Here is a 27,342-nt window from a genome sequence, read left to right as displayed (position 1 = left end):
CTTCCTCATTGTAAGTCCTGAGCTCCTCCAAAGCTGTCTAAAAAATGTTTATTTCACACGCTAAAGTTTAATTCTGTTTCCCCTGGAGAGTTTCCTCCGTCCTGTCAAGTTTACAACCACAGCTTTTTAGTTTTGCTACTTAAATGTCTCACGATATTTGCTGCAGTGACATTACTGCACGAATAGAAACGTTTACAGATACTGAAAGGAGCCTCTCTAATCTTTAAAGTCAATTGTGAAAGAAAACACTTTTACATCTACAACGTGCCATAAAAAAATCACCTGGAAAGCTTGCATTGCCCAACGTAATTTAAAAAGCAATATAGCTTACAGGGACCGGTAGAGGTGGAGTGTCCACAGAAAGCGGTTGCATCACGTTCAGGCTTTATCGGGCACGCCTGGTTCTTTTCCCCGCTTCACTATCTTTACGTGCAGAGTCTATTTTTTGCCAGACTGGCTCAGACACAACAGAAATATATTTATATTTATATTGCAGCAACATAAATGGGCCTATACGTTGCCATCCACCTGGAGGCGAGGGTGCTGCAACACCCCCGGCACCACTACTTCCCTGCAGCTATGCTTCTATCAATCTCTTTCATCACTGCGTACAAGTGATGGAAGGAGGAGATGGGAAGGCAAAGAGAGAAAGAGAGGAGAAAGAAGAGGAAGAAGAAACAGGGAACACGCAGCAGTAATGGAGAGGCAGAGCAGGAGTTACCATAGGAGCTGCTCAGTGTTTGATTAATTTTCACTATTATTTTAGTTAGTGTTTTTTTTGGCTGCTTGACAAAACCCACAATGACATAATGAGGTAACATTTCATCATCGTCACTATACGGGAATAAGGACTTCACGCCTGCAAACTTTTTTTTTTGGTAGAGTGGAGGAAAGCAACGATAAAATATTTTTTCCCCCATTAATCCAGAAAATCATCAACACCTCATCTTTGCTGAAAAAATGAAGACACTTTTCCACATGGTTAGTGAGTAATTCTTCTCTAAAAAGGACACAAAAGGTGATATGTCAATATTGCATAGATGTAATTATAACAGGATGCGCCTATGAAGAAACATTATATCACAGCTTAAATACTTTATTTTCTTTATAATTCAGTGGATGCATATCAGTAGAGATAAATGTTCCTGTAATTGCTTGGGACCGCTGTGAATCTGCACTAAAAGGCTGCTTGAATGCAGAATGTGGGGGGAAAAAACACCTCTGAGTGTTTTAGCCAACCTCAGGTAATACACACACTCAGGTGATGAAGAAATGAAAATCATGAGCTACTTCAGTTCAAGTCTACTGTTACACTCTAATGGCATTATCTCCTCGCTGCAACGTGCTGTGTTGAAGCCACCAGTGCTCTGCTCAGTCTTTTCATCACTCCCTGCTTTGCTGAGCTTGGCGTTCAATCATGAAGAGTGATGAGCTCAGACAGCAAATATCAACATTGTACATAATCTATACTCACATAATAATATATACCAGGTCTAAACTAAACCAACCAAGAGCACACATGATCCGACCAATCAGTTGCCTGAAGATTGAGAGCAGATGATTCATTGAGTCGAGTCTGGTGTGCTCCTGCTTGGTTTGTATGAAAACCAGCAGCCACACAGGCCTTTATGGAATAGTTTGGACTATATACCATGTCAGGTGGCTGTGTGGTTTATGGTGTTTCTTTCTTGCACTTGCAAATTTCCAATAGTTTTTTGTTTTTTTGTTTTGTTTTTCTTTCTCATTGCTCTTGTTCTTGGTCGGCTACTTGAGAATTTCTACCACGACTCTTTCTGAGTTACTGTCGTCTGACACTTCATTGTCTGGCCTCTCTCTCGACAAGCACTTTGGAAAAAAACTAAAAGCAACTGACGATCGAACGTAGATTAAAAAATGTGAGGCTTCAAGTTTTGTCTATTTAATCTAGTGCTTGTCCAGTGCTGCTAATAACTTACAGGACAACAATTTGATACTAACAAACAGGGATTTAAATCTGCAGTGGCTATTCCAGCTGTTGCTTCTCATCTGCGGTTACCATACTGAATTAATGTTCTTTCTGTGTCTCGACTGTAGCAAGACTTCTTTAGATTGAAATCAAATTGCATTTTGAACCACATATCTTGCTCTGAATGGACCATGATAAATATGTGTACCTTTGCACTGACGCTATAGTCAGATTTTATTACACTACCCATAGATGCGGGCCTGCAGCAGGGTGATCTCGAGGTTAGAAGTGTCCATCTCTGAATTTTTCTTACTAGCCATGAGGCATAAACGGTGATACTGTACTTTCAGAGCATCCTTTACAGCGTGCACCCACCACTACTACTGCCACTACTGAACAGTAACCTTCAGCAAAGCATTTAGCTAAACAACCCTTAGCTCTGACCTTCTATTGGGAGCAAAGGGTCACAGCAATATTTGTCTCAGTGCAAACAGGGAGAGCCAGTAAGAAAGAGCAGGGAAGGTAATGTAAATGTAAATGGCAGCTTTACCTGCTGACATGCGGTTCTTCTTGCCAACTGTCCATCAGTCACAGAGAATGAGATGCAAAGAAGTAGAAGACAGGGGGTAAGGGGAGTCAGAAAACAGGAGAGATATCATTTAGATTTCAAGTCTTTTTCTTCTAAGTGCAGCAAAAAGACACATTTAGAAAAATACACATAAATAAAGAAAAGGAAAATACAGGCTTTCACAAATCAGCAGCTCTAATGCATCACAGAGCTGTGGAGGCAAACAGAAGAGAAAAAAACACACATTCCTTCCCTGTAAAGGAGGAAGAAAAACAAACACAGGATAGAAAGCACTAGACAGAAAAATGGATGAGAGAAAGAAATAGACTGAAACAAAGAGAGAACGCCATGTTATCATGGAGTCCAGAGGAAGACAAGCTGTTTGCAGCCCATCCATCAACTGCCAGCTACCACATTTTGTCTCTCTCATTCACTCTTTTCTTCTCTCCTTTTATCTCCCACCTCCCTGTATTTGTCGTACGTCTGGAGGTACGTAGCAAGACTGTAGGTTGGGAGAAAATGATGGCATTGACATTCCACTGGTAGAAAATCTACATTCACTATTCATCTATCAATACACTAGCCCGTCACGCTACTATTCAGCAAGTCAGCCACTCGCTTAACACTAGAATACTGTCAATGTGTGTGTGTGTGTGTTTGTTTGTCTGTTTTTTTTCATCTGAAAGTGTATGTTTGTGTGTGTGTGTGTGTGTGTGTGTGTGTGTGTGTGTGTGTGTGTGTGTGTGTGTATGTGTGTGTGTGTGTCCATTGCACAGGCAGAACGAACATTGCACTGATGCTGATGTGATACACACACACACACACACACACACACACACACACACACACACACAGAGCGTATGGGGCAAGTGGTAAAGAGCGAGCGAGCCGGCTGACGAGGAAGAAAAACAAAAGCAGCCATAAAACATTGAAGGAGGAGATATAAAAAGCCAAAAGAGCAGAGAGAACTTCAGAAGAATAAACAGTTCAGAGGTTTTTCTCATTTCTGTCGGAAATTAAGATTAATCTGTGAACTCGGGCTGGATACTGAACCTCAGTACTTGTTTGTGCTGACTGAAACGTGTCCACAGCACTGAGTATCGAAAACTGTCACATACTGAAAGCTGCCACAGACTATCTGACTATCTGAGTCAAAGTCTTGCTTACTTTATTCTTTGATCAGATTTTTCCAATTTCAGACTGCGTTTATTATTTTATTTATTATTTAGATAAAGTTTTTCTAAGGCGGCATGTGTTTATACGAAGTTATACTGAGATATACTTCGAATATTCACTCATTGATTTAACCCTTACTTACATACTGCCTATTTCTACATTTGAGAGAAACAACAACAACCTAATCACCAGCCTGACATTTTATGCCTTTTTTTCTTAGTTATTCAGAATATGCACATATAAATATGAATATTTTTTGTTGTTGTTTAATTATTTGCAACTGATGCATGTTTTGTGCATTAGAGTTTAGTTCAGGTTAAATTTGAGCTTTATTTGTATAAAACATTATAAGATCTTGTTGTATTTTTCACATTAATTGAAATCATGATGGCTGTCATGTTCTCCTGTTTTAGGTAACCATAGTATAGTGACTGTGAATGCTTTTTCTACATAAACAAACATAAAGAATATGCTCTCTAAGCTCACTGAAAACTCTATTAAGGATTAATCCCCCATTTCTTAATGATCAATGAGGTATTTATGAATAAAAAATAGATTTGTTGTTCAGACATTTGGTATTAGAGACCAATAGGTCATCCTGAAGGGTCAGAATATCTTTATATCCTAGTAAAAAAAATATTATTTAACAACAGAAACCTCAACAACCAACAAACTAACTGAACATTATAACCTTCATGCAGGTTCGTTGTGTTACAAGGCGGTATTAGGCCGGATTACTTTTAGCAAGGTGTACATAACAAAGTGGCAACTGAGTTTAAAAAAAGATATGTTTTAATATCAGTCAGGTATTAAAAAAAACAAACAATGCTCAGACCTAGTGAAGACACAGCTAAACAAAGCTGTTCAACTGGAGCACAGTCTGTGCTGTTAAGTACTCGAGCCGTATTGGGAAGTCTATTATTTTAGAGTGGAACCTAAAAGGGGGTCAGAGCGCACACACAAATGCAAACGGACACACACACAGAAACACACAGGCTTTGGTCTGGGGGGCATACGATTCTGTGAGTGTATTCAAATGATGTGTCATACTGAGTCATCTTCAGTTTCAAATGGGAACAGAGAAACAATGGGGACATCAGGGGACAACAGACAGAGAGAGAATGAGGGTGTGTGCGTGTGTGTGTTCACAGCACTACAAAGCATTTGAAATTTGCAAAGCTGAATCCACTAAACACATTTTCTAGTAACTTTCACATCCTTGTTGTTTTTTTCCCCCAGTCTTTTTGAAAAGCCTCGGATCAGGTGTGGTTTTAATCAATGACTTTATTGATGTGTGTCTCACAGCACTGACACCAGTACAGGTGGGTAAAGCTTTCCTGATCCAAACTGTGAACTCTTAGTCGTGTATTTACATAAAAGTACTCACTACCATGGTTGATATTAATGTGATGTGTTTAAAATACAGTTTGAGGTGATGTGAAACTATTAGCGTTTGCCTAAGTGTCTTTCATGATTTGTATTCATGTATTCACTGCTGTGTATTCAGCTGCCTGAAGGACCTAACAACAAGCAGGTCACCATGTCCTCTGTGTGTGTTTCCCACTCTGTGTGTGTGTGTGTGTGTGTGTGTGTGTGTGTGTGTGTGTGTGTGTGTGTGTGTGTGTGTGTGTGTGTGTGTTTGCGTTGTGTGTTTGTGTACAACAGGGAATAAGTATAGCATTTGTGCGTCCTGCCTGCTATTCCATACAACAATACCTGCGTAGTATCTGTCCTTTTGTGTGTATAAAGGTTGCTCTTGCTATGTGTGTCATGTCTCACTGTATTAACTTCCCAGCTGACCTGTGCAGGTGTTGACCCTTAAGTCCCCAGCTGTGGGTCACCTTTTTGCTGCAGCACTGCACCCAGTCGACCCCCCCCAGGACACAAAAACAGCCCCGCCGGTCCATCTTTCCTTCCATCTACATATAACCAGACACCCCTCACCCCTTGGTGACAGTTTATTCTCCTGCTCTGCCTTGCTTCGTTCTCCCCATCCAACCACATCGGCATCCACTGTCACATTTCCCAGAGCAAAACTTTTTTAGCAGCACGTTTGGGGTCTTTTCCTTTCTCTCTCTCGCAGGTGCTTTATACCCAGAGTTCAACCTCAAAACCCTTACCATTCCAATTTACCCCGTCAATCACGCCATCCCTTCTCTCTGTTCCTGTTTCTCGCTCTAAAACACACACACACAAACATGCACATATACGCACGCATACACACACACGCACTAACACACGCAGACACGCACCTATTTGAAATTCATATCAATGACTACCGGTGTACAAATGTAACACTCCAATTTCCAATCCTGACACACTCACATAGAGAAACATAAGGACCCACGGATGTCATACACACACACACACACACACACACACACACACACACACACACACACACACACACACACACACACACACACACACACACACACACACACACACACACAATGACCCATAGGAGTGTCTTTTAATATGCTGCTTCTATCATCAGACTTCCAACATTGTTAGAAATCACTATTTGGTGTTTGTGAAAAGGGTATTGTCTTGGTACTATATAAATAAAGATTGATTGATTGATTGATTGATTATGGAGTGCTGTGGTTAAGGTTTGGTGAGGTTTAGGCAGAAAACCCACTTGGTTATGGTTCTGTTATCTATCTATCCAACCCACTTCCTCAGAATATGTGTCACTTAATATAGACGCCATCTGAACTGCATCACTTCTATGGGTCATAATTACTACGACAACTAGATGGTGTCTGTCCGATGGTGTCAAACGTAACTATAGGTCATTTTTGGCTACTGAATTTATGACCCATAATGTCGTTTTTCTTGGGAGAGTGGGCTGAACACACACAGTTGTGCCCAATAAAATAATAAGCTGGCAAGAGTGTTGACCTCAGACCTTGGAGCAATTCCTGACGGACCCGGATGATAAAATTTCATAGTCTGTGCGCTTCCTGTCCTCACACCCAGCAGTCTGTCTCACTTTGTAAATCTGACCAGAATTGAAGAGAGCCATCATTTACACAGTAGCATATAAACAGCAGTGAGCAGGTTTTAGTTTGAACACAACAACACTACACTTACTTCACTTCCTTCTATCCGACCCATATCCTTTCTTTCTACGTCCTCCTTCCAAAAACATAGACTCCGGGAAGGTTACATCTTCCTGCTGTCTGCCTGTCTGCACCAAACACTAGCACCAGTTGACCTTTCCAATTTACCATGTCAATCATGCCCACACACACTCACGCACGCACGCCGCCAGTTTCCCATACACGTACAGGTAAAAGTTGGTGTCAATCATCGTTGTATGGAATCCCAAATGTCACTAGGTTTTTGACATTCTCTTTGCTTACTATCAAAAGGTTAGCGTATCCCTGCCTTTCTTCTTAGTCTCTCATTTTGCTCTCATTGCTGAAACCTCCACTTCATCAACACTTGTATACAGTCATTTGTGCTCTCCTCTCCTTTTTAAGGCTTTAGGTTTGTTTGTGCTGAAACAGATGATTGCACTCGAATGTGCACTTGAGATAAAAATAAATGAATAAATAAATAAAGGATGAAAAAACCAAAACACAAATCCCTTGTTAAGCATTACCTCTTATCACCTCAAGAGAAAAACAAAGAGCACAAAACTGAGATGATGAATAAAAATGTGCCATTGTGGCTGACGAACAAACAAACATTTAACTTCTAAAAGAAACAACAGAGGTACAGGGAGAAATGCAAAAAACCACAACAAAAAAAACAAAAACGCAAGTGCCATGTAATGAAAATGGCAAATAAATATAGATCCTCAATTCATACTGTGAGCCTAATGAGAGCTTTAATTTCCAATTCAAAAGACGAGTGCTGCTATTGCAAGTTTGCACCTCTGATAGAAGAGAGGAGAATATAGGAAGCCTCTGATCCTGCAGGAGAAACACAAGAGTATTAAAAAGGTGAGAGAGAAGACCTAAGGGATGAAAGACAAGTCTTAGACAGGAGAAGGGGGGGGGGTAGACACCAAAAGGTGTCTCTTGAAAAAGGCAGAGATGCAGTGCAGCTGTGTATGTGTGTGTTCCCCCGTCCTGTGCTCAGCACCTCAGGGCGAAATACCAGATGGATGCGGAACCACGAGCGACAAGAAAGACAAGATGCATCATTACTTAATCAGGTTGTTTTCCCATTTTTTTTCTCTTCTTCATCCAGAGTGCTGCGGGGCAAACCCCTATCTCACACTCCATCTTCATTGTCTCGCCTGCCTTATCTTTATCTCTCTACCTCTTTTCCATCGCTTCACTCTGTCCTCCAGACTTGAAGAACTGTGTCTAAGAGACCATCAGCGTAAGTAAATAACGCTCATATATAAGACGATACGGAATTCTGAGTGCCTTCTTTAGAACTAAGTGGTTTTCCAGCTGAGCGTTCTCCTCTCCCCGTGTAGCTTCTGCTTTTGACACAGTCCATTCATTTACTACATGCCAAACAAGTGAAGGGACAGGGCCTGGAGGAAGGTGACAGATCAATGGAGGGTAACATGTCCTGGCATTTCCTTGGGCACTTCTTTGAAAGCTACCTCGCACACAGAGGCTCAAAGTCTTTGAGGCAGAATAAAAAAATACGAATCCTGTACTTAGAATTTATTGATCCCCTTAGGATAAGCCCTTTGAAGAAGACAAAGTATCACAGTATATGGCAGGCTGTGACTCACAATTATCTATAATCACATATTAGGTTAAAAGAAGCTTCCTATACCAAACAACTCATTTATAATTATTTTAATTCACAATCCATCTGTTGTTGTTGGTTTTTTTTCACTGAATCTATATACAGTAATTGTTTAAGACTTTAAAATAAGACTATTCAATTCACGATGAGGGCCGTAAAGTACACAGATACACACAGTCTTGGCACCCAGAAAGGACCACATATTGAACAACTAATCAATTACAAAGATTACACAATGGGTAATAGGTGCACTTTGGTTAGAGTCATGTCAGGACAGCACCGACATTGCATGAGAACACTAATTTTCAACTTTTCCTTTCTAATCTGGAAAAGGAAAATAGAAGAGGGAAAGAATAATTACTAAATTTCATTAAGAAAGCATTTTTGCCAAATGTGCTCTGGAGTTTTCATTGAGTTTGTAGCCGCAATATGTGTGTATTCGGTGTCTGATTTACTAGGACGGCGGCTCATTCTGCATTCAGCTCTTGGGCTTTGACTTGGACTGCCCTCCAGACACGTCCTGCGAGGAAGAAGAGAGCTCAGTTCAGCAGTGGGATTTCTATCAAATCCACAGGCTCTCATAGTGCCGGTAAAATAAATGATAACGTGATCTTGATGACAAAATATTTACTTTGGCTGTGGTTCAATCATCCAGAGATAAATTGTTAGGCAATTACTCATAAAATTATGATATTAAAATCTTTGGCTTATATATCTAAGTATTAATACTTTAAGACTGAATAAACATGTTCACGGGAAAGAAAAACGAGATAAAACAAATCATCAAATCAAATATACAAAAAACTAAACAAAAGCAGGAACCTGTTGAGAGAGAGCGAGAGAGACAGAACAGCAGGTCCAATAGCTCAGAGCGGAGCAGGTGGAGGTAGAGATGGTGTTCATATAGATTTTTAGTACTGAAGTAAATGGAGCCAAACGCACACTAAAATGTTTTAAGAAAAAAGAGAAAAGTTGCACCTTGGAGTGATTTTAGTTAATTGATGTAAAGTCCAAATTCTAGATTGATGAACACAAACCAAAACTGTCCACTATTCATTTGAGTTACATTAATTAGATATTGTTTTCATTAGTAAAAGCCTAATTGCTTAATATTTGTTTTTAATATTGTTTTTTTTGTTAATTCATGTTACTTATCACTACTAAACCTCCTTTTGAAGCTTTAAGAAATCCCATCTGCACTATATTCACGGCTGGTCTTCAAAGGCAAAGAATTTTCCTCACACAACTGAACATTGGAAATTGTGTGGCGCTAATAAATCCAGCAGAATACATAATCACCCTCTGTTAATATGTTTCCTCTTATTACTTGCGCAAACACTCACACAAATGGCATGCTAATGGCTCCAGTCTGTTGGGTCTGTTTGATAAATACATCACATGTGTTTGGGCAGAATGTGTTACATCTGCACCTGAAAAAAGTCTCAGTAAATCTGGCGCTCAGTGTTTGTCAGACTAGGTCAGATCAGTTGTCAGGCCCAAATCATTGCTAGTTTTTTTCTGACCAACAAACGGTGACAACATAGTGATTTGGTAATCATCACTTAAAGGTGCAGTGTAGAATTTAGTAGCATTTAATGGAGTGTATTCATACGTTTGTTTTAACCATTGTATAATAGCCTGACACTAATACATACATGGACTGGCAGGACCCTATCTATCTGAATTGTTGCACCATCATGCTCCAGTCAGAGCACTGAGGTCAACTGAACAGATGCTCCTGCAGGTGACAGAGCCTTTGCGGTAGCTGCTCCAAACCTGTGGAGCAGCCTACCATACAATATCCGAACTGCTCAGACCCTAGAAAGTTTAAAATCATTGCTTAAGACTCACCTCTTTGCATTTGCTTTTAATCCTAGTTGAACTTGACATTCTGAATTGTTTAATTATATTTAGCTTTTATCTATTGTGTTTTTATAGTTTATCTTACTCATAAGTGTTCTTTTATTGTATCGTGTGTCTTAAGCTTGTACAGCACTTTGTCAATTGAGGTTGTTTTAAATGTGCTATATAAATAAACTTTGACTTGACTTGACATAGGGAGCAGGTCCGTGCCATGGAACCCGCTTTATTGCACTGCCATGTTTCTACAGTAGCCCAGAATGGACAAACCAAACACTGGCTCTAGAGAGGGCCCTTGTTCTCCTAAATGCTTGGACGTGGAGGGGAAGGGGAGGGGTATTCAGTTTGTTGTTACCTGCATCCTCACCACTAGATGGCACTACATCCTACACACTGGTCCTTTAATCCTGCACTATCTCACCAGCAAATATTTTATCTTTGTCTGAATGTTAAAGGAGACATATACGCTTTTTCTGGTTTTCCGTCATTTACATACTGTTATGAAGTCAGATACTGTCTCCATGCTAAACAAGGTCAACGTTTCAAAATGTGAGGTTAACATATGTAGAAATGCTGCCTGCAAGTCAAAAAACAGGGCTTCATTCTGCTCTGAATGCTTAGTTTGCATTATTTTTTTCTATGCATGCCCATAAATGGCTGTCCTATGGCTGTGCTAAGGTTTTTCCATGTGTTGTTTGCGTTGACCGCTCTCATATTACTGGTTGGATTCTGGCTTAAATATGTACGGATGTATTTGAATAGTTAACATTTTTGGGGTAGCTTCCAAGAGCTGGCCAATCAGAACAGAGTCGTCTACTTAGGAGGGAGGGGGGCTTAAAGAGACAGGAACTAAAACAGCCAGTATCAGATAAATAAGGCGTTTTTTTTTAACAGTGAATCAAGCCCCAAAATAAAAATACATAGGCCGCTAAATGTGAATAATATGTCCTCTTTAAGTTTACAAACAAAGCCGAATTGAATCGTGCTACATGTGCGACAAAGCAGAGCAGAACTCACTCCTATGACATCTTTCTCAATGACAGCCTCAGAGTCTGCATGTTTAAGTGCACGTGTTTGTGTGTCTTTGTGTCTGCGTATATATGTAAAGTGATCGCTCATTGGAGCAAGAACAGTTAGGGTCTGTGTCTGATTAATGGCTTAATTGATTAAGTGGCTCAGAGATTGATTGGTTGGGGCTGGCTATAACAGATTCATTAAAACAGTGATAGATCAGGGAGATCTGGCTGCAGCTGTTCCGCCTGGCTTCAGCCAGCACGGCCTAGTAATGGACATCATCCGTCTGTCTGCAGATCACAATATGCCCACATGCACACACACTGCTGCATGCGACTGTGTGTGTAGTATGCATGAATGCTACACACATCTTTTCCCTTCTTTTCTTCAATCACTCCAAACAACCAGACATGGGAGGAGGGAGTGGAGGGGAGGTAAGTAGGGATGAGGAGGAAGGAGGAGAAGGCGGAAACTATTTTTGGATTAAAGGCCCTGTTGATCTATTCCTGTTTTCAGCATCCCCTCTCAATCTTCAACTTTTACACTCTGCCTCTCTTTCTTCCTTCCTATCCATCTCTATTGTCCTCAAAGCTTTCCCAATTTTGCACTTGCTCACTGCTCGCCTAGTTTTCTTCAAGTGTCTCTTGAACCCGATTCCTCTCCGTCCTCATGTCTCCTCTGCTTTCAAATCCTAACCTCCCTTTTCTTTTCTTTTTTTATCTGTTCTTCTTTTATTAATTCTTTGTAAGTACTCTGCCCTGATAAAAAAAAAAAAACCCAAAAACCCAGACAAACAAACAAACAAAAAAACATTGCCCAATATGCACTCTGATAGTGCAGGGGACAAGAGGACACACACACACACACACACACACACACACGCACACACACACACACAGACACACAGACACACAGACACACAGACACACACACACTTCTGGCTGTGTGTGGGAATTTGTAAATGGGTGTGAAACGTGGCTGTATTTTAGCGAGCCTTTAACAAATGAAGACAGTGCATTAAAAAGCACCACCCACACAGTTTGCCAGACTGTGGTGTCAGTTCAACATGTAGAAGCTAATGAACAAATGGGATATCTATGTGCCTGTGCATGAGTGTGAATTTAAGCGTTTGTGTATGTGTGTGTATGTAAAACATTACAATCTCAAAACACGTTTTTGACAAATCTACAAGGACGTGTCATTTATGTTGGATCAAAAGTCCAGAAATATTATGTTTACTATCAATGTGTTCACATTTAAGAAGCTGGAACCAGGAGTTTTGCATCTTGTCTAAAAAGGCTCGATTTACACACACACACACACACACACACACACACACACACACACACACACACACACACACACACACACACACACACATACACACACACACACACAAACATATGCAAAGTCAAGCAATGAATGGCACTCACCTCTCTCTCTCTCTCTCTATTTCCCCTTCCTCAGCACCTCATCACCTCTTCTCCCATTTATCCAGCCTTTATCTTTCTTCTCTTCCTTCAGTCCAATCTTTCCTCTGCTGCCCTGCTCCATCATTCACGAGCTCCGTTCCCCCCACACCCACACCCACCTCCCCAATCTCTTTTTCTCCTTCACTTCTATTTCTTCAAATTAACATCTGCTGACTGGCCTGCTACTTCAATAACCTGTTGCGCACAGCAGGAAGCACTGACACACAGAGACAATCAGTGTGTCTGCATGCACAGTGGTGTTCCATTTACATGCGGCATACTCAGTAACCTGTTTACGAAAACACTGAATATAGACAGTATGTGCTGATGCAAGCTGGCACACGAACATCGTATCCCGATGGTTTGCTCAGTTTGGAGTCGTGGAGCCTCATGCATTTTCACACAGTGATGATGAGTATCAGAATAAAGCACCACTACTGAACTCGGTGGGAAAACTGTAAAACGTCTATCTCCATGATGTCCAACATGAGGCCTTAGCTAGAGTATCTTATTCAGTATGTTAATGTCTCTGAATCACACACACACACACAAACGCACAGTCTTCGGTTGCAAGTGTATATCGAAATGGCGATAGGGACAATCGCAGGATCATCAAAACCGCGAGTGCCTCGCTACTTATCTGCGCACTTGACACCTCATTCAGTATCCCGTGTGTGTGAGTTTCGTGTGTGTGTGTGCTCATGCATTTCATTTCCTTGAGGGGGATGAAATGCTATCCCTACCCAAAGTATCTGTCTGATGTACATTAGTTAGCGTCGGCAGTGCATCAACTACATCTCTGCCTTCACCCGACTCAACAACGACAACGCACTCCTCCATCTAAACCGGCCTCTGCTTATTCTGCACTTCTCCGACTGAACAAACGATTCAACGTAGGGAATTGTTGCATCTGCTTTATTCTCTCATCGCTGCAAGACACAGCGATGCACACAAACATATGCATGCATACACACACACACACATTGTACTGAATACAATCGGTCCTGAATACAATCGGTGCCCTGCAGTAGATTAAAACTTTCAGAGCTTCTTTCTGCTCCAAGTCTCTGGTCTCCTAACCTTCACAGCCTCTACTTGTTCATCGATTTGAGAAACTTATTCTGTGCATCTGTGACTTTTTGTCAGTTTCCTCTCCCACTGGACACCTCTCTCGCTACCTGGCTACCTTCTTTTATGTCCACTTTATAAGCTTAAATGGATTATTTGAGGATGGTTTGAGTGGGTGTATGTCTGCAGTCCGCTCTGTCAGATCCGCACACACGGACATCCATCACAATCTGTTTCCTTGCGCTGTAAAACACTCTCACAATTAAGTTCATAACTAGGTGGAACAAGTAGAGCATACACATATATAGACACACGCGTACACAGCTGGCTTGTCATACTGAAACAGTCCATGAGTCAGTTTCCTGTCCATCCTTCCATCACTCCATCTCTCTGTCTTGTTCACTGGGGTTTTAATTATAGAACTACAGAGGAGCCTCATTACACAGAGAGAGAAGGGGACTGAGAGAGAAAGAAATGAGAGACATAAGGATAGAGACAGAGAGGGGAGGCAGGGATCAACAAAGAGAAAATCTGAATCCTCTGCAACTGAAATATTGAAAATAATAATTCAAGACACAACCTCTAGTAGCAAGAGTTATTCAAAGGACTGATTCATTAACCAAGCCTCTTTATCCAAACCAGTGTACCAGAGAACTAGTGTCTGTTCGTATGATTGTATGTGTGCTTGTGTGTATGTGTGTGTACATGTGTGTGTTCCACAATAGCAGACTTCAAATGACCAGACTGTCAATACAAAAGAGAGCATTGTAGCCCTGAAGTGTCCTCACACAAGGTTGGATCTTTCAAATTAACCTCGCACATGCAAGGTTATCTTTATAAATATGTTTGAAAAAATACAGTGAAACTCAACTGTGTAAATAAGGATTACAAATAAACGCATCAGTGAATCTGTTGAGCGACCTTCATGATAGCTTGAGTACAATCTTTCTAAATAATCTCTACTTTGAAATAAGGATGCAGCATTAATATTGGCACATCATCAGTATCTGCCAAGAAAGGCTTTTAAATTAAATGTTGGCATCGGCCTGAAATGAACAATTCTGCCCGTATGACAGGCCAATATGTTGCTTTCTCCTCTGCAACCTCGCTTTGATTCCCACCGTGATGGTCCTGGTTCTTCTGCAGGCTCCACTTCACTCAGCACTGGGGGTCAGTGCTCCAGTTGGATCCACACAGAGAGCTGGGGCTAGCTGGGAGGCTAGTGGAGCATTAGCTGCAGCATGGCCGGAGGCAAGCACAGCCAGCTAGCCTCAGCTACCTCCCAGTTAGCTCCGGCTCTTCGTGTGGATCCAACCGGAGCACTGACCCCCGGTTAAAGTGAAAAGAAGCAGCGGATCTGTCGGGTAGTTGAGTGAAGTGGAGCCTGTGGAGGAAGCACCGGGACCATCAGGGTGAAACAGTTTGCTGATGAGCTGCTGTGTTCGGCTACACTGATAGGAAACAAGATAGGAAACTTTTTGGTTTATAATGGCGGTTGGCACCCAGTGAATCAGGTGCATTGCTGCCACCTTCTGCTCTGGAGTGTGGCCCAAGACTAAATCCTACCCATTAATCCTCTCTGTCTAATAAACTCAAACTGCTCGACCGACTTGGCAGGTTCATTAAAGTTTTAATACTGAGCTCCTGAACTACAGTCTTCCTAAGCTCTTCCTTCATATATTGTCTTTCTTGATCATACTTATCCATGCAAAATAGTATCTTCAGCCAGGTGGAAAAAAATATGCACATACATCTTTATCTGCACTGGCCAATAACGAGTTGAAAATATCAGCATATTGGATACTGGAAAAAAATCCAATATCATGCATGCTTACTCTTAAATGCCCGACTTCGACTGGACCATGGTTTCTTCACAGTATATAAAGACTTATGTAACTATGTAAGAGACTAACTAATTCAGAATTTCTAGGTCTGGGAATCCTGTAGTCCACACGTCACTGTGGGCTATATTATACAATCGTATCCTCTGGCATATTCTTACTGTATCTGCAGTACTTCAGAAAACAATCGTATGCAAAAGGCACATGAATAAAGCATGCTCTATGATGGTATATGCAGTACCACACAGGCCTCCATTAAAGAATAAAGCTGGTTTCTTCTTGTCAAGAAACCTCATGGGCAGAGCCAAACCAACAATGAACACTACTTACAAGTATTGTGTGTTTATCTAAAGCCTGATATAGTGCATTCCTCTATAGAGCCATAGAGCTCTGTTGTTTTTCAGAAACTATTAAAACACATCAGTGAGTCAAAATGCTGCACAGGGTGACACATACCGTCACCACAAAGCATTTGGTTGTGGTAGTTTGTTTAGAAATGGCTCGAAAGAGTAATGACAGTGCTTCACCTGCTTGTTGTGCTACAACCTCTCGACTTTGTGCTGAAGTTAGTAGGATGAGTTCATTGTTGGTTTGGCTCTGCACATGGGAATGAAAAACATGAAAACATCTCCAGCCTTATTCTTTAATGCACAGTAAGTAAATGAGAATAACTGATGAATATTGAGGATTTAAACCATTTTTGTCCAGCTAATGAATTTCCTAAATAAATCATACAAGTAAAAGTGAAGCTTTCCTACAAGTTAATACATCCAGTCATGAGATACTGTGTAGACCAACCACAGATGGTCATACAAGGAGCGCTGCTGTGCTAAAATTTGAAGTAACTTGGCAAGTGAGCCTGTACACATTGCACAAGTCTGAAGCCCATTGTGGTGTTTTCCTTTGTCTCCAAACTTTCAAAAGAACCTGTTTAAATCTGTTTTATTATTTTACTTTCTTCTTCTTTCACAAATAACAGGTCGTGAACACTGCCTGTTGCTTCCACCGAACCTCTTCTGCACAGTCAGAATGTGTACATGACACCTGGGTTACTGATCGGAGAGAGAATGTAACGTGTCGACAAAAAACAGACGTAAGTAAGGTTCCAAATGTAAAACCATTCATTCTGCATTTACATTTTTATATCACATAATGTTTTTTAACTTTTGCACTTTTTTTGCCATATATTGCACTTCTGTTTAAACCCAACTGCAGTAGTACAGAAGTATGTACATGGCAACAAAGCTGAATCTATTCTTAAAAAAAACTAATTTATTTTAATTATTATTTTTAATTATTTTAATTACTTTTTATCATGTAGTCTATAAATTGTCGTGAAAAAATGAAATATAAATATTCTACAAAATCAAATTAACCTATTCTAGTCAGATCTGAGTGTTGCGACATTTGTCAATTATAATCTAAGTTTAGCTCAGACATACATCTGAGCATCTGAGTGATATTTATAAGCCATTTTTATCTTGCTGTTAATTAAATAATGAATATTTGCAGCTGCTTCCAAACACTGCCTTAGATTCTGTCAGTAATTAATTAAGAGTAATCATTTGAGAGTGAAGAGAGGAAATAAAAACATTTAGTGTCACTGTTCAGTGCAAACACCTGCGCTTGTATCAGGGGGTGGCGAGCTGCTACAGCATCCAATTTGGCATTCGTTTTGTTATTGGGGTCATGAGCCAAAAAGTTTGAGAGAGATTCACTACTGTACATGTCTGCTGGTGTTCTTGTCTCACCGGTTTGACTAAACTCTCCCGGGACGTATTCCCTAACTGACACTTAAAGCTACAGACTGTCTATCCACATAGAGAAACACTTTGGCAGACTGTGGCACAGATCATTATGTTGCCATGTTGGGTAAAGAGGTTTCTATGGTGTTCCCTGAAGGCTACGGAGGCATGATGCTGCAAAATGCTGAACGCCTTGAGCGCATGATGAGAGCTGCAGCGCTGGAAACATCTTCACTGCACACGGGGATACAGGGAATTCTCTGATCGTACGTTTACGCTTTTAAATGAGGGTTGGCAGGTATCAGGGTCTGCGACACTATGACGTGCCGACACACACAAACACAAAACACATACAGTGCATTCCACCCCACAAGAACACAATCGCACACTCTCTCTCTCTCTCCAGGGACACTAAAATACCTCCAATTAGACGCGCCACAGAACAACTGGGATGGGACCTGGAGCAAAGACACACACATACACACACACACATAAATACTGATGCTCACACACGTGCACAGAGAGATGCACGGCAGGCTCTCATTTAAGAGTCAGTGATGTGGAAAGGAAACATCTGGAAGGGAGGGAAGATGATTAAGGAAAGAAACAAATGACACAAAGACACACTCGTGCAAAAATAACAACACAGACACTGTCATCAAGCACACACACACACACGCAGGTTTCAGTGTGCATCACATACTTCAAATCATGCGTTCTTAAAAGCTTTTTAAAGAAACATGTGCCATATGCTGTTTAAATGTTTTAAGCAAAACATAGACTCCATTTTTCTCCTGTTTCGTCTTCTTTTATATCTACTTTACCCACAGATACTCGCTGTGTGTATATCTGACACTGTGTGTGTGTCTGGGGTTATCCCGAGGTCAGCTAAGTCAGATACTACACGAGTCTATTCGTCAGCCCCTGACAAAGGCCACTCCGTCACTTCTCAGGGCCGTGGGGCAACGAGCCCCGCTTGATAGAGGCGGGGGGGGGGGGGGGGGGGGGGTTAATGGGAGAAATGGAGCGATGTAAAATGGCAGACACCAGGGGAGTCTCTGACAGGAGGCATAATCAATCTCAGACAGACTCTCCAACAATCACCAGTCTGAGGTAATCAAACTCAGACCCCTAGACCCTCCCAAACACACAGCTACACACACTATCACACACACACACACACACACACACACACACACACACACACACACACACACACACACACACACACACACACACACGACACACACACACACACAATGATTAAGGTTATAAAAGGATATAAGGTTATTTTACAATGCATTTGTGCACTTGGAGCCAATCTGTCCCTTAGCTTTCTTTTGAACAATCTCTTCAATGTTAGTCTTGTGTCACTGCGTCATCTCTGCTTTGTGATTGCTCTTCTCTATATTTGGACTCTATTCAGCTACGACGCTGCATACAGCGCTTCATAAAATAACTGCCTACCAATTGTCTCTGTTCTTTATTCAGCAGAATGAAATTTATAGCTCAAATCATTTCTGTGCAGAACTAAGAACCTTCAAAGATGAGCTGGAAACTTTCTTGTATTCAAAAGAACTTATTTCTAGGAACTTTGTTGCGAGGAGTTTATATTTATTCTGCTGTACAGTAATGATGGAGGTACAGTATGTAGAGAATCATAAAGATCGACCAATTTACACATCAAGATCAGTTTACTAATGATGAGAAAATACCAGTTCTCAGCCGTTGAAAACAAGGATTTCTCTCTACCTGAGAAAATAAGCTGAGCGATATGACTACAATAGAAAGCCTGCATTACAAACTGGTATCGTGCAATCTAAGAGATGATATGAACATTTCTGCAGTGGGGAAGGTCTGGGAGAAAATGCTATCAATTACATCTTGGGACTAAATGTCAGAACAGATTTTGCTGTTTCAATTTTGACCATTGTGTGTGTGTGTGTGTGTGTGTGTCTCACAACTTCTCCAACCGTACGCAAGTTGAATATTAAATCACTGGGTTACTCTTATAAAATAAAGCACTCAGTAAGCAGTGCTTCTATGTATGCATGTAATAACCCAAGCTATTTTTGCAGTTCAGCAATCATTAACAAGCATGACATTACTGTCTTCTCTATAGAAAAGATAAAGGCCGCTGATCAACTATTGAGCCCAAAGCTGAGATAGCATTTAAAAGGCTACAATAATTATATCAGCTTATATGCGTCTGCCACAATCTCCAACCCTCTCTTTTTATTCTCTCCATTTATTTTTTCTTGTTTTCTTCTTTTAACTGCCTGATCCTTTTCTCCTGTGTACCCTGTGTATCCTTTTCTCCCTGCACCCTGCACGCTCTCCTCTCCTTTTGTCTTCTGTGTTATCTCATATTTCTATATTTGAGATGTGGGTTAATAGTTCTGATGCTTTAATTTCTTTTATCCTCTGGTGTCTGTGGTCTGGAGCTGTTTTGCCTTGCGTCTTTGTTCCTTAAAACGTCTGTTTTATGATGTCCAGGCATGCCGAGTGTCTCTGTGTGTTTGCATGTTTGCATGTCTGTGTGCTTTTGTGGCGTCTGTGAGAGTCTCCCAACAGTAAGTCTCTTTGGGGATATTTTTCCTCCTCTAATGGTCTGATGTACAAATCTACAAAGACCTCCACTGCTGTGAACTGAAGAGAAGCACACAGAAATGCACACTCTCTTCTGGGGAACCGGGAGACTGACTGCTGCTTTGATTGACAGGCGGAGGTGTGTGTGAGAGAAAAAGAGAGTGTGTGTGTGTGTATAAAAGAGAAAAAGAGAGGGGGAGATGATAGCAGGTATGCATGGAGCTTAATTAATTGGAGTAGGGATCCTCATCTCCTGACACTAACAGAAATACCCTGAGGCCATTCAAACTGTCTCTCTCTCTAATGGGAACACACTGATTCAAACATGTACACTGTAACTAATTAACCAGACCTGAACGGAGAGTCTGACCCTCCGTGTATAGAGGAGATTTCTGCTTGTGTTGACTTATTATTTCAGCATCTCGTACAGTACATATTCTCTGAATATTTAAAATTATACCTCTGTCAATCTGTCATGTTCAGTCTGCAGCGATGACTGACTGAAAACATCTCCTGTAACACCATATGTCGTCGCCGACGATGAAAAGCTCCAGGAGCTGTTTATTTTAAAGGTGGGCTGTACTTTCGGTGATTACAGTGTGTGACCTCTCACCAAGCTGTTGAGCTGCTATCAATTATGGTTGTTCCAGCTTGACCGGGGATGACAGTTAATGCTTTTTATTTTCAGCAGTTTAGGCCACACTTACAGGATAGTGGTCAGGGACATGCAGATAATGGATCAGTCAAGTAGGCAGGTCATGCTGCTGGCTGTGCACCACTTGTCTCGACTCTTGCGGCTTTGTGGATTAGACAAAAGATTTTGACTGTCAATCACAGCATGAGTGTGACAGGCAGGTCTTAAACATGTGACTGTATCCAAAGTGTTAATGTTTTTCCTTGAATGTGTGTGCAGGAGAGCTTTCTGTTGGTCATATTCTCAGTCTACACTCGTGAATCACTTCATTAATTCTTTTTTCTGTCTCTCTCTACAAGTGCTCTTTCTCTTTCTCTCTCTCTCTCTGTTCTTCTCAGTTGAGCACAACGCTCGAATCAAAGTAGGAAAAGGGAGAATAGGAAATAGGTATCTCATTTATTCCGGTGAATTTCTGAAAAGAAAGAAAACATTTTTAGAAATAGAAAAATTGACTGACAGCTATGAACTTCCTTCTTCTGATCCTATGCACACTGCTTAATGGAACGGAAAAGTGAAAAGAGGGATGGCAGGAAATGGAAGGAGAAGGAGATAGGACAGGAAATGGAAAGAAAAAGTGCAGAAGAACAAAAAAAGACACATTTTGTATGGGTTTATTCACACGTTTTTCTTGTGTTGGTTAAGTTGGTGAATCGCTCATCAACTGCATTTAATCTCAACTGCATGAAATGGATCTTTTTTGTCCTCAAATGTACTGTTTGCAAACTTTGGTTGATCTTTATCATTAAAAGGCCCAGTCTACTGCTTGGTGTGTATTCTGTTTTATGTATTTTAAGTATAATAATCTTTTCAACTCAAAATGATAACAATTCTGTTGAGATCCGACATTTATTTGCTATAGCAGTCATAAGTGTAGTTTACCGTATGTTATATGATCCAATCATCTTTTACATTTGAAAACCCAACAGACTGAACTGCAACAGGTTTATAACAGGGAATAAAGCTTTTCTTTTTCGCATCTTGCACTTTTTATATCCTTTACGCCCTTTTTGTTTCCCCTTCAGTTTTTATTCGATTCATGCCTCTTCTGTTTCTCCTGAATCACAATAACAAATAACTGAATCAAACATGCTGTTTTATAGCGAAGGATATTTACCTTGGGAAAGTTTATTGTAGAAAACACACACTGATAAATGGAGACAAACACACACATGCACACACAGACATTTATGACCAAAGACTGATCAGTGAAGCCTAACTATACCCTTAGTGTTCCTAAAAAACACCCAAGGGAGCACTCCACACTGACAGCTGTAACAAGGTACTGTGTGTATATTTATGAGATTGTGTGTGTGTGTGTGTCAGTGTGAGTGTGCATTTGTGACAAAGGATACAACCCTGTAAAGAGAATCTAATTAAAACTCTATACAGCCACAAGGGACAGAGCGCTCCCTCCCTCCCTCTTGCTCTCATTTAACTATAGTGAGCACTTCAGCTGAAGGACTGTTAGACAGGGGAGAGTCTATCCTCTGGCCTCCAACTCCAAAGAGAGACAATATAGAGAGAAATACAGCGATAAAGAGAGTCAGTGATAAAGGCCACGACAAAAGCAGGAACAGACGGAGAGAGGTAGAAATTAACCAAACTTTTCCTGTGTGAGTGGAGCCTTTTTCCTCGAACACACACACACACACACACACACACACACACACACACACACACACACACACACACACACACACACACACACACACACACACACACACACACACACACACACACACACACACACACACACACACACACACCAGCACAGCCATGATAATAATAATCCTATGCAAATGTAGTCAGAATTCAGGACTTTTTAAAACTAAAAAACGCAGCTTGCATGACTTAACTAACCCTGTTATTAAATGTGAAAGTTAATATTAACAAAGCAGTGAGCAACTATGATTTAAATATTTTTAAATACCAAAAGTCTGTAAACACAGCGACGAATAATCAACAGAATACTGTATATAGGCTACAATGGGTTACTCACTAATTTCACTTTAAAACACTTTGCTTGTTAAAATTGAAATAATTAGAATTTGGTTTCTGATTGCTGGTTTTCATTTGGATCTGAATCCAAAATGTAAAAAAAAGAAAAGAAAAGAAAAAAACAATTTGCTTAATGAATATTTTATCAAATCTTCTGCGTCTCTTCACTCTTTTTTTATGAGTGCAAAACATTCAGGCAAACAGGCTTCTCATTTCTAGCCAGGGAAGGTTTAAATGACAAATACAGTACATGCCAGTGAAAGATCATATCAGCTGTATCCATTTACTGTAACATTACCCGTAAGATATTTACCGAAAGGTCAAAACGAAGCAGGTAGGTACAGTAGAAGATAAAAGAGCCACCGGTCGTTACTCAGCTTGACATCACTCTGGTGGTTTCTTTTAGCTCAGTGAGTCAAATCTGAGCAGTGGATCTGTTCCAATGAAGCGATTTGCCTGCTCAGTAGCTGATAACAGTAATTTCACTATCCTAAGTTTGGACACACTTGCTCAATCAAAGGAATGGGAAAGTGTGTCCAAACCTTTAACTGATGCTGTATATTATAGTGATAGCACAGAAAACGGAGAAAACTTAATCAATAAAACTAAAGAATGAGAAAGTAATAGTTTCTCAGAGTTTCAAAATCTTGTAGACCACAATCAGTCATATTTAATTGCGGAATCGCTTTGTTGTGAGACTTAAATTGGCTGCTTAATTTCATTATAGAGTTAATTACAGACTCATCATGACGAGCTTGACATTGCACCTCGTCAATTATCACAGTTGTTTAATCTTTGATCCAAACACTTCAAAGTTGGGTTGAGTGATTTTTTTTTTTCTACCTGAGATGCTCAGGTAGATCGCAGCACTCGTCACAGTCTCTCCCGTCATCTCGTTCACCGCCTCCACATGGTAACGTCCTGCGTCTGTCCCTGCGGTTGCCAAGACGACCAGCTGATTGTCCAAAGTGATTGCTCTGTAGGGCACAAACAAGACACACATGGAGCGAGGGGATTACAAACAAAAACAGCAAGAACCAAAAAGCAGAGCATGTTGTCACTCAGTCTCAGACAAGAATATTGCTCAAATTAAGACTCAGACAAGAGGAGCGTATTTGGTACACGGATCATTTCGAATTCATAAGGGGGGAGGAAACATTGAATACGAGCATCAGAAAGGAAAGAGGATTCAGTGAGCTTAAATAAATCTCTCCTCCTGTCTCAGATTGATATGTGGCTCATTTTGTGTCTCTTTCATTCTTTTTTGGCCATCCTCGTTTGTTTGTGCATTGTCTTCTGTTCTTCCTTCTCTACACTGATCCATCCTCATTTCCCTGCAGCAATCAATACAGCACAAACATACAGCACACACACACACACACACACACACACACACACACACACACACACACACACACACACACACACACACACACACACACACACACACACACACACACACACACACACAATCACAAGCACACACAAGATTTGACAATGTTCTCACATGAGCACACAAAGATAAGAAACAATCACTTACAGACAGACTTTATGTCGCTGCTGCTTTTCAGGGGAGCACAATAGAACTATGTAAGGAACAAGAATTAAGACTAATGTGTGTTTATGGTATAGGTTAAATGCAGAGGATCAATTTGCTAATGTAGGGATCAATTAAGTATTTCTTCTTCTTCATCTCAGTTGATTTTGGAAGGAGACGATGGAGACCAAAAATATATTCGTAGCATTCAGATATTCATGTGTTTGAACTTGTCAGTTTGGGAGCAGACGCCGGCAGGCAGGAAGAAGCGCAGGTTGATGCTACTTGTGTTTTCAGCATGTCGTTAAATGAAAATCCTCCAATATTGTAACCTGAGAGCTGACACTGAAACAAAATCAATATGACCAAAGGGAGAATAAAGCATATTAAAGTGTGATAACTGTCTTTTACTCTTATAGACTGTCTCTTTCTGTGCAGGTACACATATACTGTGTGCTGTGCTCAGACTGTAAAGCCCTGAGAGACCGACTTCAGATTTAAGGGTTACGAAATAAAAAATAATGAAAAAGATATGAAATATGCATCATTGTGAATGCTGTATGTTCACACACATTTCTTTGGGTGGGTGTGGTGCTGCATTTAGATTTTGGAAAAACTTTATTTTGCAGACAACATCTGCATCTGTGTGTAAGATGTGTGTATTTACTGTAAGCACTGTTTAGCAGTGCTGAATTAGCAGCAATGGATGAGCTCCAAGAACCTCCATTGGCACAGAGTCAGTTGGGTGTTGTTTCTAATCCATTTCAATTCATCACACAAAGCATCATAATACAACTTTTGCCAACCTAAACCGATACCATACCATGTGCACCAACAGCTTAGTAAACAATGCAGACTAATTAACACAAAATTGAATGTGGCTTGTCATGGCTGAGTCCAGATCTGTCTCTGAAAACAAGTACAATCTATGAAAACTGAGAAATCACAGTTCACCACAGCATCCCCACTACCTGCTATTTCATTACCAGCTGATTTGCAGTGCATACAGTACATGGAGTGAATCTCTCTATGTGCGACAAATGAAGGGAGGAACAACTGATATAACTACATATTGATTCTACACAGGAGAAGGGAGGAGAGAAGATGAGATGAGAGAATAAGATAGAAGGAGAAGAAGAGAGAAGACGAAGAAAAAAGGAGGAGAGAAGAGAATGTCTCTGCTCGCAAATGACATGGGGCTGTTTGACACGCGCTCACACAAACACATACACACACACACACACACACACATGCTCGCTCACATACAGACAGAATTCCTCAGGTCTAATTTTATTCAGTGTGATTTCCCAGGAGAACATCCACAAGAGCCAGAGCCTCAACCCCAACACTGACACTCTATTTGTGTGAGTGTATGTCGATGCGTATGTGTATGCGTGTGTGTGCGTATGTTGCTTTCTGTGTGCATGTGTGTGTTGTGTGTGTGTGTGCATTCAATCGCATCTCACTCCTTGAAATAGAAGCTTTGACCAAACCTTTTCTCCTGTGCTCTCTTACTTATTCCACAGTAGGAATGGATTCTGCATCTCCACCGAAGTCTACAATGCAATTTATGGCTGTTAAGCTCATTAACTGCAGTGACCAGCCCATTTCATCACATCTGTTTTACCCGGCACAAGCTGATTAATAGACAGTGAAGGCATGCTTACTCTTGCCTATAGTGTCAGAGGAAAGGAGGAGAGAGCCTGGGAGGTTCGAGGGAATCTAAATCCACAAAGTTATTAACATTCAAAGTCAAATGAGCTCTGTGGGCGGGTGTGAGAATGAAGCAAGACCAATTAAGATAGTACATTAACATCTGAACATTTGTTGAGTTAAAAGTATTAGTTCGTGTAGTATTTTTTTCCTCATTTACATATCCCATTTCAATGTAGTATTTACATGTGAAATTACTGGTGATGACACAGGCTGATGGCATGCCTCACGCTTTCATTTGTTCCAAATTGGGAGGTCTCAGGCTTGATTTCCCATTAAATCTTCACATGGAACTTTCATATCGGAGGAAACACAGAGGAAAGAAATGAAATATGCCAATAAGAAATCCGGCAACAGAGATTAGAGGACCTCAATTCATTTGGAATTCCCTTCAAAAAAGAATAAAATGTCCCCGTTCCCTCTGAGTAGCTGCAGGGTGGTTGTACAATCTCATGCTAAGAGTTCCAATATAGTCAGACACAGACACACACACACACACACACACAGGCATACAAATAGGCGTGCACACGAGCGGCTTTATGTGCGTCTTCTCAGTCTGACTGAAAAAAAGCGACGTCGCTGAGATTTAATATAACATAAATTCAACGCGCAACTTTCTGCTCTCTTTTAGTTTTACGTTTAATTAAACTGGACTAAATTGTTCTGGCTTTTAATTAAAGACAAACTCAATTGTAAAACAGTGCATGCTTGTGTGCGTGTGCATTTGTGTGTGTGTGTGTGTGACAGTTCATCCCCAGGCAGAAGAGGGAAATTAAAATACAGTAATCACCTACATCCTATTCCCTTCTCCCTCTGCATTCCTCCCTGTATCACTCATAACCCCCTGAAAGAATGAAAAAACAGCCACTGTGACTCTTTCTCTCAAATCCCATTTTCTATTCTCGCTCAGATTACAATCTGCACATTTATTTCTTCCAATTTTCTTTGCAATTGTCTCTATCCAGTTGTCTAAGTCTCTATCGCAACCATGCTTCCTTCTCCCCCCTCCCTCGCTGCAGACAACTGTCCTGTGTTGACACCCCTCTCTTCCTCCCTGACTTCTTTGAACCAAAGCACCAAGCCATATTGGTCTTTCATTAAGTGTCTGGCCCCAAGACTCATTTAATAAACACTCACGGGTGTCCGCACTGCAGGACTGACTGCTGAACACACACACACAAACACACATGCGTGAACACACAAACACATACACACATAAACAAGTGTGCCAAGAGATAATTAGCACACACATGTCTCAGCCCAGAGAGGAGGAGTAAGCAAGTCAGTGCATGAATGAGTGTTTTTTAATATGTAAGTGCGTCTGTGTGGGTGTGTGGGTGTGTGTGTGTGGGTGTGTATGTGTGTGTGTGTCTCAGATCCTGCCAACAGAACCCACCTTG

The 27,342-nt window shown here is 40.8% G+C and overlaps 1 protein-coding gene across 1 annotated transcript in view; it reads right to left on the bottom strand.

Moving 5' to 3' along the window:
- Positions 1–27,342, bottom strand: part of LOC133994967 (protein sidekick-1-like) — a 240,242-nt gene that overhangs the window by 87,566 nt on the left and 125,334 nt on the right. Inside the window, exons 5-6 of the mRNA XM_062434212.1 lie at positions 23,536–23,669; positions 2,496–2,522 (exon numbers count right to left, since the gene is read on the bottom strand). Coding sequence (XP_062290196.1) covers positions 2,496–2,522; positions 23,536–23,669 — 161 coding nt within the window. The remainder of the gene's footprint in view (positions 1–2,495; positions 2,523–23,535; positions 23,670–27,342) is intronic.

This window comes from Scomber scombrus, chromosome 2 (genome assembly GCF_963691925.1).
Source record: "Scomber scombrus chromosome 2, fScoSco1.1, whole genome shotgun sequence".
Taxonomy (NCBI): domain Eukaryota; kingdom Metazoa; phylum Chordata; class Actinopteri; order Scombriformes; family Scombridae; genus Scomber; species Scomber scombrus.
Note: the sequence above shows the minus strand (reverse complement) of the source record. Positions and strands in the feature narration are given on the sequence as shown.